Source organism: Molothrus aeneus, chromosome 17 (assembly GCF_037042795.1).
Source record: "Molothrus aeneus isolate 106 chromosome 17, BPBGC_Maene_1.0, whole genome shotgun sequence".
NCBI classification, from domain to species: domain Eukaryota; kingdom Metazoa; phylum Chordata; class Aves; order Passeriformes; family Icteridae; genus Molothrus; species Molothrus aeneus.
The window spans coordinates 8469568-8486442 of NC_089662.1; the positions used below are offsets into that span (position 1 = coordinate 8469568).

The 16875-nt window shown below is 50.9% G+C and overlaps 1 protein-coding gene and 1 long non-coding RNA gene across 2 annotated transcripts; both read left to right on the top strand.

The window, feature by feature from the left end:
* The first annotated feature begins 380 nt into the window (after positions 1 to 380).
* TNFRSF6B (TNF receptor superfamily member 6b) lies at positions 381 to 6786 on the top strand. Its single transcript, XM_066561703.1, has 5 exons — positions 381 to 491; positions 1247 to 1323; positions 1818 to 2196; positions 4310 to 4504; positions 6412 to 6786. The coding sequence occupies exons 2-5, from the start codon at positions 1282 to 1284 to the stop codon at positions 6687 to 6689; spliced, it is 894 nt and encodes a 297-aa protein (XP_066417800.1). The 5' UTR covers positions 381 to 491; positions 1247 to 1281; the 3' UTR covers positions 6690 to 6786.
* Positions 6787 to 9490: 2704 nt separating this feature from the next.
* LOC136563968 (uncharacterized) lies at positions 9491 to 12159 on the top strand. The gene is made up of 3 exons (XR_010784669.1): positions 9491 to 10979; positions 11452 to 11558; positions 11968 to 12159. It is a non-coding gene; the product is annotated as an uncharacterized lncRNA (long non-coding RNA).
* Positions 12160 to 16875: the final 4716 nt, after the last annotated feature.

The following is a 16875-nucleotide window of genomic DNA, read 5'->3' on the forward strand; positions in this document are numbered from 1 at the left end:
CCTCCATAGCTGCTGGATGTTGTGCCACAAAAGGTGCCCGTGTTTAGTGTTACAGCTGGAGGTGGTGTCATCCTCGGTGCTCCTGAAAGGAGAGGGTTGCAGCTCGGAGCCGCCTTCAGGAATGCAGTGCCCAAGCACAGGCGATCGGGGCTGTGTTGGCCGGGTCAGTGCCCTCGGAGGAGGAGTGGGATGGGGTCTGGGGTCTCAGAGCCCTGGGCAGAGCCGGGGGGATGCTTCCCACAGCGCCGGTTTCAGTGCCCGGAACCACGGCCAGAGCCGGCCCCTCGGGGCTGCCTTTGACGGGGCAAACTCCCAGCGGGAGGCAGCTGCTCTTACTGGGAAGTTCTTTGCGCTTCCAGCCGGGGAACAGAGCGTTCACAGGGGAATTTCCCTGCCTTTCCCCTTGCCAGAAAACGATTTCTCACCAACCCCCTTTAAAATTTAGCTTTGAAAAACTGCGCGAATGCCACTCGCCTCCTTCCTCCACAGAGGTAAACGAACTTCATTGCTCTGAAAGCCTCACTTTTAGGGGCAAATGCAGAAACGAGAGCGAAAGCGGCGCTCGGATGAGGGAGGGCGCCGGGAGGCGAAGGCGGTGCCGCCGCGGCGGGGAACCGGGAAGGGTTCGGGGCCGGGATGGAGCCGGGGGGGGGCCGAGATGGAGCTGCGATGTCACCTCCCCTTGTCCCAGAGGGGTCTTTCCCATGGGCCGGTCTATAAAGGCGCTGCCGGCCGCGGGGAGCGGCGCGGTGCGGAGGGGCGAGGCGGAGTTGCGGTGAGCGGAGCCGGTCCCGATGGGATGGGGATGGGGATGGGGATGGGGATGGGGATGGGAAGGAAGGGGAGGAAAGGGAGAGCTTGGCTGCTTCCCCACCAGCTCCTGCTCCCCTCTCGGCTGCGGTGGGCTGGGGTGGTTTCCCTCCCCCGGGCCATTCCACGTGTCTGGCTCTGCGTGGGTGCGGGGGTGCCCAGAGCCTCTCGCCCGCAGCCGCTATAAGGCTCTGCTCCGTCCCTGCGCTGGGGAGAGCCGGCATCTCCCGCGGAGGAAGGGCTAACTCGGAAGAAAGCAGGCGAGGAAACCCAGCCTTTCCCGACAGCCCTTCCCTATCAGCCCTTACCTATCTGCCCTTCCCCATCTCTCTGTTTTTACGCTGAACCTGCTGCTTTTCTGGTTGAGCCTGCTGCTGCAGAGAGGAGCCCCGGCGCAGGCAGCAGCAGCCTCTGAGGAGCCTCTCTGTCCCCCCAGGTTTGTGATCCCGGCTCTCGGAAGCCCTCGGTGCGATGCCATCCTGCCATGTGCCCAGCTGGAGGCATTCATCCAAGGTAAGGGATCTTCTGCTTGTCAGGCTGGGCACGTGGTCTTTGGAAAGGAAAGGGAGGGTCCACAAGCTCTGGGATTCTGTCCTATCCTGAGCGTCTGCGTTTCCGAAAGGTGTTAAAGGTCCTAGGGAGCATGCTTTGTATCTGCTAGTCTGGAAAACTTCCCTTCTGCTTCTTGGTTTGCAAAGGTGTCTCTTACTGCAACGGTGGGGAACTGACTGGGGTGAAAGAGGGGAATGTGCTGGAGCTGCTCCAAGTTCTGAGTGAGGGAAATCGGGTTCTGAATACATCACAAATGGGTTTGGGAAGGATGCTCTGTCACCTGGGATGGCAAAGGAGGGCAGCACCTGGTGCTTGGGCTGGGAACAGCATAGGGAGGGAGAACAATTTCTTGTCTCTACAACAATAACAAGTTCTGTAACAGCAGCAGCCGCGTTTGCTGCTCCCGCCTCTGCCCGAGGATGAGCTCAGGGCTCTTTGCGCTGTCTTTGCCGTAGTGGATGCTCCCCTCTCTCCTCCTTTTGCTGGCTGAGCTCGCCTGCGATGCCCAGCCCACGTACCAGTGGAAGGACGCTGTGACGGGCGAGAGGATCACATGCCAGCAGTGCCCGCCGGGGACCTTCGTGGCACAGCACTGCTCCAGGGACAGAGCCACGCTGTGCCAGCCCTGCCCGGATTTGCACTACACTCAGTACTGGAACTACCTGGAGAAGTGCCGCTACTGCAATGTCATCTGCGGGGAGAAGCAGGTGGAGGTGCGGCAGTGCAATGCCACGCACAACCGCGCCTGCCAGTGCCAGCAGGGCTACTACTCCAACATGGAGCTGTGCATCCGGCACTCCGAGTGCCCGCCCGGCGCCGGGGCTCTGAAGCCGGGTAAGTGATTCGGGCACCGCGCGTCCTCACACGGCTCCTGTCACGACCCAAAATCTCCGCGGGAGATAAAAATCAAAGGCAAATACAGCGGCCAAATGCAGCACCCGGTGCTTGCCCATAGCCTGACCGGTTCCCTTTTAGCTCTGGTGCTGGCACAGTGCCGTCCCTGCCAGCTGTTCCTGCCTCTTTTCCAAGGAGGAATTTGGTTGGGTTTTTCCACAGCTATCAGTTTGAACGCTTTTGAAATCCCCAGCAGTGCACTCCGATGGGATGTGTCAGTGCCAGCCACCTGCCTCACCTGCCACAGCAGGCAGAGCCAGGCTGTGACTTGGCCATCCCTGGAGCAGCCCCTGGCCCTGTGCCACAGGCAGGTGGGACAGTCCCAGCTGCTCCCAGCCATTCATCAGCTCCCTTCTCCTTGCATAGGCAGCCCGGGAGCTGGGAATGCTGGTTATGTGGGCTGAAGAAGGTGGCTGATGATGTAAAGGCAGGGCTGAGGAATGTGTGTAGCTCTGGGGCCAGTTTTGTGGTTTTTCAATGAGCACTTGGGAGAGGCTGTGTTGAAAACACACAGTGGACACACAGCCAGGTTTCAAATCCACAAAACCAGCTTTGTTTTTACTCCTGAGTCTGAGATTCCATCTCCTTGGGTGATCTAAGCCCCAAGGTATTTTTAGGGGATTTATTCTCCTGTTGTTTTCCCTGTACAGATTTCTCTGGTCCTTTAATTGCTCCAAATGTGTGTAAACTCACCAGTGAGGACCAGGCTCTGCCTGGAAAACACAGCAGGGGATGGCAAACCAGTGTGAGCAGCACCAGCAAACCCAGCAGCATCTTGCTTCACACTTTGAAGTAGTGTAGCAGGAGTCTTTTGAAGTCCTTCCATGTGTGGCATGGAAGAGCTCCAGGCTCAACAGCCACAGGGAAAATATCTGTTGTCTTTAGCTGATGTTTATGATTGAGATTTGGGGTTTAATTTTCTATAGGACATGACAAAATGCAGTAACACAGCAAAGGGGGAAGAAGATCTTCAGGCATTACAAGGAAGCACTTTGAAATTAAACATGAAATTTGTCTGGAGGATTGGCTTTAGGACTGGGGAGCCATGCAAGCAAGCTGGGTATTTGAGGAGAAGCTGGTTTTTTTTTTTTTTTTTTTTTTTTTTTTTTGTTTTTGTTTGTTTTTTTTTTATTATTATTATTTATTTTTTGCAAATGGCTTCTTGTGTGGGGAGAATTGCCCCCCAGCCCAGGCACCTGAACACCACAGCAAGGACTGAGTGTCCAGTGTGGGGGCAGAGCCCTGGCCCTGCCAGTGCTGGTGTCTGGATGGGGAAGGAGTGCCCTGGGGACTGTAGGCAGAGTTTGCTGCTGTTTGGGTTGGATGAGGGCTTTGATCCTTGTGCAATCCTCCTGGGCAAACAAACTTTTTTGAGAATTCCCATTTGTAAATAGTGGCTCAGATGTTGGGGGTTATGACTGGGCTTTATGAATGGTCTGGGTTGGGAGGGACCTGAAAGATCAGACTTCTGGGAAAGCCTAAAGGCAGCAACAGCATAGAAACTGCTTGTAACTTGATTCATGAAGAGGAGGTGAAAGGGGTGGGAAATCTCCTGCCCCAGGGCCTTTCCCTCTGCTCACAGGGAGCGGGAATGTTGCTCGGTGCAGCCCTGCCCGTGTGGCATCAGCCCTGTGACACACGGGAAGCGCTGGCCCAGAGCCAGGGCAGCAGTGACAGCACGGCCAAGGCCAGCTCAGCTTTCACCTCCACTGAGACTTTTACTTTCACTTGTTCGGGAGCCTGCGGCTCTGGGAACCGAGGGGCTGGTCTGGCAGCTCAGCCACCAGCCTGGCTGCAGGCTCCTGCTGGGAGGTGGCCCTTTCGTACTGAGATGTCCTCTTGTTGTCCTCTCATGTCTGCAGGCTGCTGACAATTTATCAGCACTGCTGTTTGCCCTGTGCGAGGACATGCAGTTCCCAGGGGAAATGCTGGCGGTGATCATCTCCAAAACATCATCCTCATGCTCAGATGGTGTCTGGCATCATCCCCAGCTGCTGCCTCTGCTCCTGTGCCAGCCTGTCACCTGACAGTCCCGTTGTGTCCCCATGCTCAGGTACCCCCTTTGAGGACACCCAGTGCCATGACTGCCCCCACGGCTTCTTCTCCTCCAACTCCAGCACCAGCCCATGCCAGCCCCACCAGGACTGTGAGCAGCAGGGGAAGGTGACCAACGTGCAGGGCAACAAGTACCACGACACCCTGTGCACGTCCTGCAGACGTGGGGGAGGCAACAGCACACAGGGAGCAGGTGAGCCACGGGCACAGCGTGCCAGGACTGATGCTGCCAGGATGAGAGCAAACCTCCTCATGACTTTCTCCTAGTTAGATGCAAATGAGGTGAAATGGCTTGTAAAAGCATGGAGTGATCCATAATTAATAATAATTATGGATGAAATTGTCTGTCTCCCTTCATCTCCTTCCAGTATGAGTCCCATAGAGCAAGGTCAGGGCTCTGGGCTTAAGCAACAGTCACTGCACAGTGAGAACAAAGCTGGCAGTGAGATCCTGTTGGATGTTACCAGGGACAACTGGGAGTGCTGGAAGGGGGGATTTTGGCAGCTGAGACACCCAGCTTGGCACAGCTCCTGCACTCCCTTTTCCTGGCTGCACCTGTTTCCTAGCAGCTTTTATGGCAGCCTGGTCTTGTGCTTGAGTGGTTGAGTGGAGCAGATCCCAAGGTTCATTGGAGCTGGTGTGGGGTGGATTTTGACCTGTCAGGTGTAAAAGTGGAGACGTGGTGTCAGTCATAAAGCCATAGAAGAGCTCAGGTGGGAGGGACTTAGAAAATTTATCTGGTCCAACCTTTAATGGGAAAGTGAGCCTAGATGAGATTATCTACTGCCATGCCCTGAAAATCTGAAAAGCAGTGGGGACCTCATCACATCCAGGGGAGGTTTTTCTGGAGTGAAAAAATGTCATTCTTTCACCAGGATGAAGCTTGGTAGAAAAGCTTTAATGAAACCCACCCACAGGGTGGCCAGGCACTGGAACAGGCTCCCCAGGGAAGTGGTCATGGCCAAAGCTGTCAGGCATGTTGTAGGGGTTTTGGGTGGTCTGTGCAGAGCCAGGACTTGGACTCAATGAACCTTGTGGGTCCCTTCCAACTCAGGACATCCCATGGCTCTAAAAGATTTTCCTGTGTGGTGAGGGAACGTGGAGGCTTCCCCTCCAGGCAGCTCTCACTTTTCCACACTCTCCTGGCATCACCAGCACAGAGATTTCTCCTTACAAAGCCTGACTCACACCATGAGCTCCCTGCCAGGAGTGTGATCCTGACACAGAGACTGGGAAGCTCCGTCACCAGCGGGATGCAGTCCCGGGGTGGGCATGGCCAGGTCAGAGCAGGGTCAGCAGCACGTGCGTCAGGCACCGGCCCCCGCAGCCACACCAGCCCTTTGCAGATATTTATAGAGGGAGGAGGCCCCAGCAATGGGAGCTGGAGGTTTTTTTTCAACTCCAGTTTGTTATGATTCCTTCAGGAGCCTCACAGGGATCTGATTATCAAGCCGAGCCTGCCAGGGAGGCAGAGCTGGAGCAGTGGAGCTCAACCCACCCCACTATAACCAGTGAAACTGTTCCCAGTCTGCAATGGCATGAAACTGGGCTAATCTCTCCCTGATTGAGTAATCCTTTGGCCTTGACGTCTTGAAAATTCTTTCTGTTTTCATTCCTGATGCTGGATGCACTCCAGCAGCTTCCACAAGCCAGGGCCGGATCTGTCCCATCCCAGTGCCCTGACTGGGGCTGTGCTTAGGGCTGGTCCTGTTACAAATCTGTTACAAAAGGTTACAGATCTGCAGGGGAAAACGGAAACTTTCAGAAAAAAAGAATGTGTAAACACTTACTGCAATTGCATCAGATTTGTCTGGGCTTTTCCTCTATTCCCTGATGGGGAGGAGCATGGAATAAGTACATTGACTTTCTACAGAACTTCTACACCTTGTTTTCCAACTGCCCTGGGTAGGGTGCATCACTGATAGGAGTTCAGCCTTCCACTAGACCAGGTCGTTCCAGCACCCATCCAACCTGGCCTTGAACGCTTCCAGGCCTGGGGCACTCACCAGCCCTGTGGGCAGATGTCCCACAGAGAGCCTTGGCAGGGCTGTGCCCTGCTGTCCCGTGTCCCTTTAACCCCGGGCTGTTCTCCCCCACCAGCTGCAGATGATGCTGACTGCGACCAGGCCATGATAGACTTTGTGGTGTACCAGAACATCCCTGTCAAGAAGCTGAAGCGCCTGCAGCAGATCCTGGAGCGCTCACCAAAGAAGCAGGCAGCATGGACCAGGGCAGCCATCCAGGAGAAAATCCGGGCTTTCCTCACCCACAGGAAGGAGGAGGACTCTGAAGTCACCAAGGAGCTGCTGGACGCGCTGCGCATGGTCAAGCTCCACTCCATTGAGGAGAAAGTCCGTGAGCGCTTCCTGCTGCGCTGAGAGCGTGAACTGGACTTTTTGGGTGCTCTTTGTTTTGGTTTTTATCTTCTGAGGCTTCATTAATTTATTCATCTTTCCAAACATAACTTGAAAAGCAGCATGAGAGATGAGTGATGGAGGGGCATTGTGCTATGGCAGCTGTGTCGCTGCTGATGGGATGGGGTGGGATGGGATGGGATGGGATGGGATGGGATGGGATGGGATGGGATGGGATGGGATGGGATGGGATAGGATAGAATGTGTGAGCAGCAACATCCTCTTGCCAGCTGCTGGGGCAGCTCCTGGGAGTTCAGCAGGTGTTGGCCCCAGATTTTCCAGCCCTCAGCAAGAGTCAATATTGTATCATAAGAAAAACCTGCATCCAGGGTCATTATTTCTGGGGAAGAACATGGTTCCCTTTATAGAAAATGGTTTGGCTTTGTTTTAAACTGTGTAAGTTTGGGCTTGTTGGGGGTTTTAGTCATTTAACAGTATTTCCCACAGAGGATTTGCTTGTGATTTTTATCATGCTTTTGTTTGAGAAAAGAGTTTGCTGCTGAGGCACAGGAAGGGGGAGGATGCCCCAAACTCACTGTACAGCTAGTTTGAAATTTATTTCTTAACTACCTGTTTTTATACCATGTGTGAAAGATGTTTTCTAAAGAAAGAAACCAAAGAAGTTATTTTATCATATACCTCTCTGTCACCCGAGTCCTTTCCTAGTCTCACTTGGAGGTGGTGCTGGGAGACCCAGACCATCATATCTGACCCTGGATATTGTCTGTTTTTCCCACATGTTGGCATCTCTGCCCATGGCAGGGCATTGGAACAAGGTGATCTTGAAGATCCCTTCCAACACAAACCATTCTGGGGTTCTGTGATCACACAGCCCCAGCCAACCCCTGCCCCCTGAGCCACAGTGAGGCTGTGTGCCAGCAGGATGCAGACAGCTTGCACTGGGATTCATGTCTCTTGGGCCAGCCCAGCTGTGTCTCCCTGAGCCCCAGCTCTGGCCCCAAACCTGGCTGTGTGCTCAGTGGGCTGGGCTTGGGACAGTTCTGCTGACTGCAGGAGGTTTTATATAAACAGATGTTGCTTAGGGAAGTCAACAAGACTGACCCCCTCTGGCATTTTCCAGCCTGTAGCAATGATGACGCAGAGCTACATTTTATGCTGTGAATGAGTTTGACTTTTTATAGTTCTTTTTTAGTGGGGCAGATACCAGGAATAGTTTGTGGTTCAGAAGATGATGTTTCCCCCCAGCTTGGAGCTGTTTAAAGCTCTCTGAAGCAAATGCTACCTGAAAGTGCCCCCACACTTCCTCTGTGCAAGGAAGCTGAGGGGGGAAGAAGGGAATTTTACCCTCTTCTCACTGCCCACAGACACATCCCAGGCTCTTCCTGCTGCAGTGACAAGTTAATCCATGCAGTCTGGATGACAGGGGATGATCCCAAGGGGCAGCGCTTGCCTCTTCACTGTTCCAGAGCTTGGGAGTCCCTGGATGTGTGCTCACACCTGCCTGGCACCACAGGCTTGAACTGAGGATCCCAGGCTTGAACTGGGATCCCAAACTTGCAATGTCTCACCCCATTTTTAGGCTCTGAGGATGAAGCAGCTCAGTGACCCTGGCATTGTCCTGGGTCGGTTCAGCCAGGGAAGAAGAGAAGCAAATGGCTGAAAAGCAGCTGAGGGGAGCCCTCACCCCTCTGTGTTGAGCCTGGGCTGATCCTGGGAATCCCTTCAGTCCTGGCAATCTCCTTGAAGCTTCACCAAGCCTGGCCTTGAAATCCTGCTAAGGAGATTCACAGGGGACCAGAACTCCCCTTCCCAATGCTCAGTTTTTACCATTTCTGATCTCTGCCCTCCCAAGCTGCTTTATCCCAGTGGGATGCAGCTCAGTCTCTGAGCATCACTTTCTCCTAGTCCCTTGGCAGGAGCCAAGTGCCTCTGCAGGGTCTGAGAGCAGCTGGGGCAGGACATGAGGAGGGTTTCCATCACAGCACAGTGAGAACTGAAGCTCAGCTGCAGCACTTTGCTCCAAGGCAGAGTGCAAGGCAGGACAGCTGGTGCTGATGGGTTGAAGGCTGGAGCAGCTGGAGCCTCTGGCGTTGGCTGCAGCTCCTTGAGGGATTCCCAGCCTGCTGCATTGCAGTTATCCTGACTCAGCACAAAGCGTTTGGAGCCCTTGGTCTGACGGAGAGCAGGAATGGAGAGCTGTTAGTGCAGGAACTGCCTCCCACACTGAATGAGGGTCCACCATGTCCAGCCCTCCTTGGGGCACCATGTCTGGCTCCCTTGTGCCTTGGCAGGTTGCAATGGGGATCACAGAGCTCAGCTCAGTGAAGCAGGAGAGGGGGATTAAATAACAAGATGGCCCAGCCTGAGTGAGAGAGCTCTGCACCCTCTGCCAGCTTCCCCTGCCACCAGCAACTGCAGCACCGAGGAGCTGGCAGGGGATGATGCCCTGTGCCACCAGCTCAGTGCCACAAGCCTGACTTGCTCTACCAGGGTATCTCCTGAGCACCCACACGTTGTTATCATGCTCTGTTCAGGGGATTTGGAGCCTCTCCTCAGTCTCCTCCCAACCCTATTCCCCTCATTGTCAAGTTAGCTGGAATTTCTGCACAGGGAATTTTCTTCTCATGTGGGCTTGTAGGCAGGGTGACTGAGGAAGATCTTTCTGATAAATATTAACCTTTATAAGTGTGGCCAAACACCCTGGCACGTGAGTCCTGCTGGGCTGCCAGGAACTGGGCTTTGCTGGAAAAGCCAGGATGGGCTCTGCACAGAGAGCACTCTCAAACCACCTGTGGCTTCATCACAAGGTATTTCACCTTTTCAGCTAATTAACATTAAGAGGATGAAAATCCCTTTTGGTTTCCCCTGAAGTTTCCAAAGCCCAGGGAGAGAAATGGAAGAGTTGGCAGCATGAGCTTTTTCCTGATGGTTTAAAAGACTCTTTCCTTATAAACTGTGGCAGAGGAGAGCAAGAGCACATGGTTGGATCTAAAAGTAGATGCAGTGATATCCCAGGATGACTCATATATTTAGTACTCAGAAGATAATTTTCCAAATGCTACAAGCACTATATAAAAAGCCAAGCCCACGCTGCTCTCCATGTCAGGCTTCCCCCTGCTGTTAAATGCTTAAACCCAGATAAAATCCCACAAAACCACTGGTTGGTTTAAAGTGCTGAGGTGGGTTAGGTCAGTGCCATGGGCTCCTTGGCCACCTGTAACCACAGCCAGGTGTGCCAATGACTCAGGCTGGTGGTGGTGATGCCTCAAACCCTGGAGGATTGGCAGCAGGAGCTGACATGCTCCCAACCTGCTCGGTGCAGGAGCAGTTGGGACACGTCTCTCCTCATCCCAGGAGATCTGGCCCAGCTGTAAAGCTTGGAATGAGGTCAGGGAATTACTAAGTGAATGGAAGGAGTCAGAGGGAGTTTTTCTAGTGAGGTTACACATAGCTGGCTCATGCCAGGGGTGGAGAGCCAGGGCTGATAGAAGAAACAAAGCGGGGGAATTTCTGAGGTGTGCAGAGAGCTGTGAGGGGATGAAACCAGGGCAAATGCACAATTCATCTTGTTGAAACAGCCTACAGCCCATTTCGCCTGAGGCTGCCAACTTGTCATGCACAAGGCAGGTAAATTCAATCTTCTGCCTGCAGATTCTGCATCCTCCCATGTTGCTCAGCAGCTGACAATGGGCTGAGCCCTCCAGGGTCTGTGGGAGTGTGCTCAGGGAGTGCTAATGCACATTAAACTTATTTGCATTCTCCCATCACTATTCCACAAATTTTATCTTATTTTGAAGCACACTTCTATTTTCCTCCTGATGGTAACACTTTCCTTTCTGGCTGTAAATCTGTGTGATGTGTCCAGGCTGTCCCTGCTGGGACTCATCCCTCACAGCAGTCACCCAACAGTGGGACCAAATTTCCTGGTGCCAGGGCCGGAGGGGGACAGTGCCAGCCCTGTTGGAGAAGCAGAGGTGAGCCTGAGGGAGTCAATCCTGTCCTGGAGCAGGAACAGAGGGGGCTGAGATGTGCAGGGCAGCCCAGCCTGTGGGGCAGAGAACAGGGATGTCGGGACATCTTTTCCCACAGGGTCTCACCTGATTCCCTGCCCTCATTTCTACCCCTCCTCAATTTATAATTTTTATTCTTTTCTGTGTTCAAGGAGCTTCCTAAGAGTGGAAAGTCTACAAAAGCAAGCAAGAGAAGGCACAGCAGGTGACCTATCCCAGATGGAGCCAGGGGGACACAAGGGAACTGAGGAGCCCCATGACGAGTTGGTGTCACTTTGGCCAGGTGAGGAGATGGGTCAGGTGCTCTTGGGCTGAGTGGGGCTCACACCATGGATCTGCATGCAGAGCTGGGTGAAACTCTGCCTGCTGAGCACATACCATGTATTTTTTAATGGAAAGAGAATTTTTGCCTCACATTGAGCAAAACCAGAATCTGACTGATAAACCCTTACAATGAAACTACGAAAACCTCCATGAAAAACATCAATAAAGAGTTTGGTTTGTCAGTATAGTCCTATTGAAGAAGCTCAAACACATTTTGGTGGCCTGATGACCCTACAAGTGTTGCTGGAGGGTCACCAGTTTAGAGCTGTGTCTGGCCTTGGGGTGCAGGAAGGGCTGGGGGGTCACTCCCCACCCTCACCTCACTGTCCAGCTGCCTGTGTTGGTCCCCAAAGGGCCTTTTTGTCCCCTTTGTAAATGGAAGAGTTGGAACTGTGGCTAAGTCCAGATTTATGGTTCTCTCCCTGACCCAGGATCCAGTCCCTGATTCAGGATCCAGCCCCTGACTCAGGATCCATTCCCAGACTCAGTATCCAGTCCCTGACTCTGCTGATGGTGGAGAAAATCCTGTGAAACCCAGGTAATGGCACCAAACCCGTCTGGGACAGCTGGAAGCCAGCACTGGAAATGGGAACCATGGAAACTGTGGCCAGGGATGGTGGGGAGGGTGATCGTGGGGTGAAAATTCAGTTGTTGGCTGTTTTTAGGAGGAGAGTGAGAATGGGAGATGGTTTGGAGTCTGCTGAGGAGAAAGTTGAAATCTCCTAGGCAGGTGACAGCAATGCTGGTAAAGCAGTCCCTGGGTGGGGGTTTATATGGAATTAATAGGATTTTGATGATGTTTGCAAAGTTTCTTGAGGGTTAGACCCAAAACCAGATTGAAGATGAACAATTGACATTGTGAGCTTCACAAACCTGCAATCAAGTACAACTCAAACAGAAGTTACTGCTCAGACCTAACCTAACCTTCAGACCTGGGTCCCTTCCAGCTCAAACTGTTCTGTGATTCTGTGAAATGGGATGATCTTCCCAGGTTCCACATTCCGAAGGTGTTGGGATGTCTTTGGAGTAATCACCTTCCAAAAAAGCAAATGATTGCCGCCTGCTGCTGATTAAGCTGTGAACAGATGACAGTACCTTTTATCACCATCTCCCAGAGTAAATTAAATTATTCAAGAATATTTAGTGCTCAACAGACTTGTTCATACAATACTGTAGTGCTGAATCAACCATTTAAAAGGCAGCTAAAGAAGTACTAACATGAAATTGTCTTTTTAAAGAAAAACTTGGTTTCTTGTGGTAGTTACAGAGCACAATGCTGGAGTTTTCACTTCTTCCTAGTTTGCTTCCAAGCAAGTGTTGGGACACCACTTGCCCATCATGGGACAGTTTGGTTTTGCCCTGGGAGGTTTATAGGGTCACTTACAGGGGCAGCACTGGCCTTTGCTCTCTGGTGACAGTGACAGGAGCTGAGGGAATGGCTGGAGCTGTGTCAAGGGAGGTTTAGGTTGGATTTTAGGAAAAGATTATTCTCCCAGAGGATGGTTAGGCATTAGAACAGGCTCCCCAGGGCAGTGGTCACAGCCCAAAGCCTGAACCAGAGCTCAAAGACCATTTGGACAATGCTCTCAGGCACAGGGTGGGATTTTAGTATGTCCCGTGTGGGGCTGGGAGTTGGACCAATGACCTTTGCGGGTCCCTCCCAGCTCAGGATGTTCTGTGATTCTGTTTGGTCAGACATTGTTTGGCTTCCCTGACCTTGCTCACAAGGTACTTGAGCTCTAGTGATCAGGTCTGGGCACTGCCTTCTCTTAGCTCAATAAAATTTGAATTTATTAGTAAAGGTGCCCTTTAACCTAAGAGTTTTCTCAGTAACAACGCCACGGCTACAGCTACAATATCCATGCACAACACTCTCCCTGTTTAGAACCATGAAGCTTTGGCGTGTTATTGTCTGACTCAACAGGAGTCTTCCCTCAGCAACTCCTTGTTTACTTGAAAAACAATTATAATTACACAATGTTTAGGGAAAAAGGGCAGGAAACCCGCTGTGTCTAAGGGACTAAGCAGATCCCAGACCTCACAGTGCCATGTGGGTGTGGGGAGAATTGGGGTCTCTGTTGTGTGGTGTCCTTTGTCATTGTTCACCCAAGCATCATCCTGGGCCACCCAGTGCCCCAGGATCCTGTGCTTGGTCTGAAGATGAAGGAGCTCCAGCAGTGTGGTGACTTAGCTGTAACATGGGAGTGGAGCTGGGAGACTTGATGATTTTCCTTTGGAAACACAAGGAATGACAACTTCCCAGCTATTGCTGTGGGGACACGAGCTCAGCAAGGATGTGTGTTGGGTGGTCAGTGCTGCTGAGCCTCAGGCATGTGGATTTCAGGCTGGTTTTGAGAGGGAAATGTAAGGAGTTCAGATTGGCTTCAGGGACTTGATCCAGCGTGCTTGCTCAGCTTTGGTCAAATCACACAGGTTCCTTACTGCTGGTTTCTATTCCTGTCTCTCTCACTTCCTTCTGTGATACTGCAGCCTGGCAGGTGATTTATTGAACTTCTTTTGATCTTCCCAGAAGCTGAGAGCCCTTTAGCTGGGAAACTTGGGAGATAAGAATAGGAGTGTACATTTCCCACCTCATGACTCTGAACCTGAAAGGAAAAATCAGCTCTGAGAATATCAACCCCAATTCTCCTTTCACACAGTTTCATGTGTTGTGTGCTGTCATATGTCATGGAGGAACAGTCTTGCCTGTGATTCAGCACCTCTCGTCTGCAGAGATCCCCTGCCCTTTGGCACACCCCAAGTACTCACAGGGTACTTACTAGTCTTTCACAGCTTGTGGTGTGGGCTATCCCATAATCCTGCCTCTTCTCATGGCATGGAAACGAGCTGTCAAAATTTCCACCATGCTGAGGGTGTGGGTACAGCCCTGGGAAAGATTAATCCTTGCCATGTGGCATTGGTTGTTTTTTGTTTTTGTCCTTTCCAGGAGGCTACAGCTGCCTTTGCCCCCACTGTTGTCTCTGCAGGGCAAAGCCCTGCTGGTGGTCAGGACTGGGGGTTTCATATGCAGCTGTCAATATCTTGGTTAAAAAACAGTCTTGGTTTTGTCAGAGGAGCAAAATCTTTCAACAGGGCAAGATACACCTCAGTATGCCCCAGGTCCTCTTGTTCCCCTGGCAGAAGAGCCCATCTGAAAGCCCCTGGTCACCAAACCCAGCAAAAGCTCAGCATGAACTTGATGATCCCTGCTGGCCGCTCCCAACTCAGGAGATTTAATGATTCTCTGGAACACTGAGTTGCCCATATATTCCTGTGCCTGTTACTGTTACAGGCAGTGAGGAGGTGCTGTGCCTAACACCAGCTTCTGGGAACAGCAAATTGCTTATTCCTCCTTATGACTGCCTTACAGAATGTTTTTATTCTATGTGGGAGTCTGACTCAAGAAGAAAAAAAATTCTAATGAAAATCTCTAATGAAATAGCATCAGGTTCTCTGACTTCTGAGAATTGGCAGAGGAGTTCCTGGCTATGAACTGAACTGCAATGCAACAGAAACAACTCCAGAGGTTCCTGTTTCAGGAAAACACTTAAAAATACACTTAATTTTCAAGTCAATTTAGTTTGCCCTCAGAGAAGTGCTTCTGGTATGTGCTGAATACAGATGGCTTAAGGCTGCATAGTTCCTCCAAATGTTTAGCACGAAATGCATTCATCTGAAGGATATATTCTAAATGATGAATCATAGAATCTCAGAATTCCAGCTTGGGAGTGACCTCAAGGATCATCCAATCCAACCTTTCTTGGCAAAAGCATAGCCTAGACAAGATGGGCCAAGCACAAAAAGAAGTTACTAGTCATGAATTAACAGTGTTAGTGAGAATACTACATATTGGTGCAGAAGGGTTTTGTTTCAAAAGGATCCTGTGTGTTCTGAAGTGAATGTATCCACTGCCTCATCTTCACAGCTACCTTGGGTAACACATGGCAAAGGTGAGACTGCACAGACAGCCTCAAGAGAGGTGTGAGGAATGTGATACTCAAGAGGACTCTTATAACAACACAGGAATTTTTAAAGTTCATTTGTCATCAGCAGCTTTAAGGAAAAAGTACAACCAAGAGGGAATGAAGATTCCTGCCCCCTGATTTTGTGTTTAAAAAAAGGTCAGGCAGAATTCCAGCACTGTGTAGTTAACTGCCAATGTTCCTCCTCTCTTCCAGCTGACGAGCATCTCATTTATGAAAAACCTTTAGGTAATTTTTTCCCCCAGTGCTAGTGCACACTGTGCTATCCATGTCTTCTGCACCTGATGTGTGTCATTTTCCATGAGGTCTGATTATTTTTAGTACTAGTTTGTTGCTTTACCAGGAATTTTAGGCATCACTCCCTTCTGATGTAATGGCTTGTGATCGGAAGTAATTTGTGCAGATGAAGTGATTTGAGAGCAGACACTGCTGAGAGCTGGGACTAGATCATCATGAAGGCAGTTTGGGAATAAAAAAAAGCTTGAATGTGTGTAAAGAAATGAATGGAAAGCCCCCAGGAGTTGTCATGGAAGCAGGTTTTACCAGCGGAGGAGAGAAACAACTCCCTTAGGGATTGCAGAAGCACAAAGAACAAAACTCAAGGATAAAGTTTCAGGAAATGCCCAAGGTCAAGTAAACAGAAACGTGTTATGCACCAGGAATGTTTCACATGGGATTTCCAGGTGCTCTAAAATTCCAGTGTAAAAAGCACCTGCTCCAGTTTTTAGCATCCATTGTAAGAACTCAGCACAGGGGAAAGGCTCTTGCCACCTCACCACTCCCCCTTATCTCTCAGGAGAGAAATTTGAGGCAATTTGAGTAGAAAACTGTGCCAGGAGGAAATTGTGAGAGGTCACCCAGCCCAGAACCTGTCTGCATGGCAGGGGAAATTCAGCCTGTCTTCATTAATTGTTCAAATTAGTTTTGGGAAATCTATAGACAAATACTCAAGAGTCTGAAAACAGGCCCAAAGGTGAAGGCAAACTGAGCCTGTGGTGCTGCTTTGGGCAAAAGCTGAGGAGCAGCAGCAGAGCTGGACATGGAAGCAGGATTCACTGTTCTTCATGTGTGAACACTGCTGGTTGTGTGCCAGGAATTACCATCCACATTAATCAGATTTTTTGATTTAAAGGGATATTTGTCAAGTGTGGTGACAACACCACTCAGTCTTTCTCTGTAAGTTCTCTCCTTGACACCATCTGCCAGGAGAGAGATCCCAGGATAGTGTTAAAAATCCAGTGAAATACTAGATCAATTCAGAACTCTCCAAAAGTACTTTAAGGCAGGCTTCTAGCTGAGCCTTACATTTCCAGATCCGTACTACCACATCAGAGTTAGTTAATCAAGAACACTTCTGGAAATCATGACTAACCCAACAAATTCATATACAGCTAAAACATCACTGCTGAAGACATTCATCAAGATTATGATCTGTATTGTATCAGCAGATCCTTTCCCTAAAAAAACTGCTGGATTTGCTGGCTGTGTCAGCAGTACACAAGCAGAATGGTAAGGAAGAAGAGACTAAAAATAGCTCAGTTAGTTAGCAATAAAACCATCCTACAGCACTGGATATTAAGTCCACTTCATGATGATGGCTTGATTTCAGTTTGTCAGAGTAGGAAGGATGGCCAGGGGCACAGACCCTAAAGAGTCTCTGTTTGCTCCACTTTCTGAGACAGATGTTAGCAGCCAGGGACTGGACTAAGATGCTGGACTTACTCTGAAGCTGGGTCTGATTTGTCTTGGCATTTTCCCTGGTTCTGTGGAACAGAATGTTGTAGCAAGCAGGATGAGCTGTGACCTCAGCACCCCTGCGACACACATGTCACTGCGGGACGGGACTGGGTCAGACCAGCCAAAACAGTCACT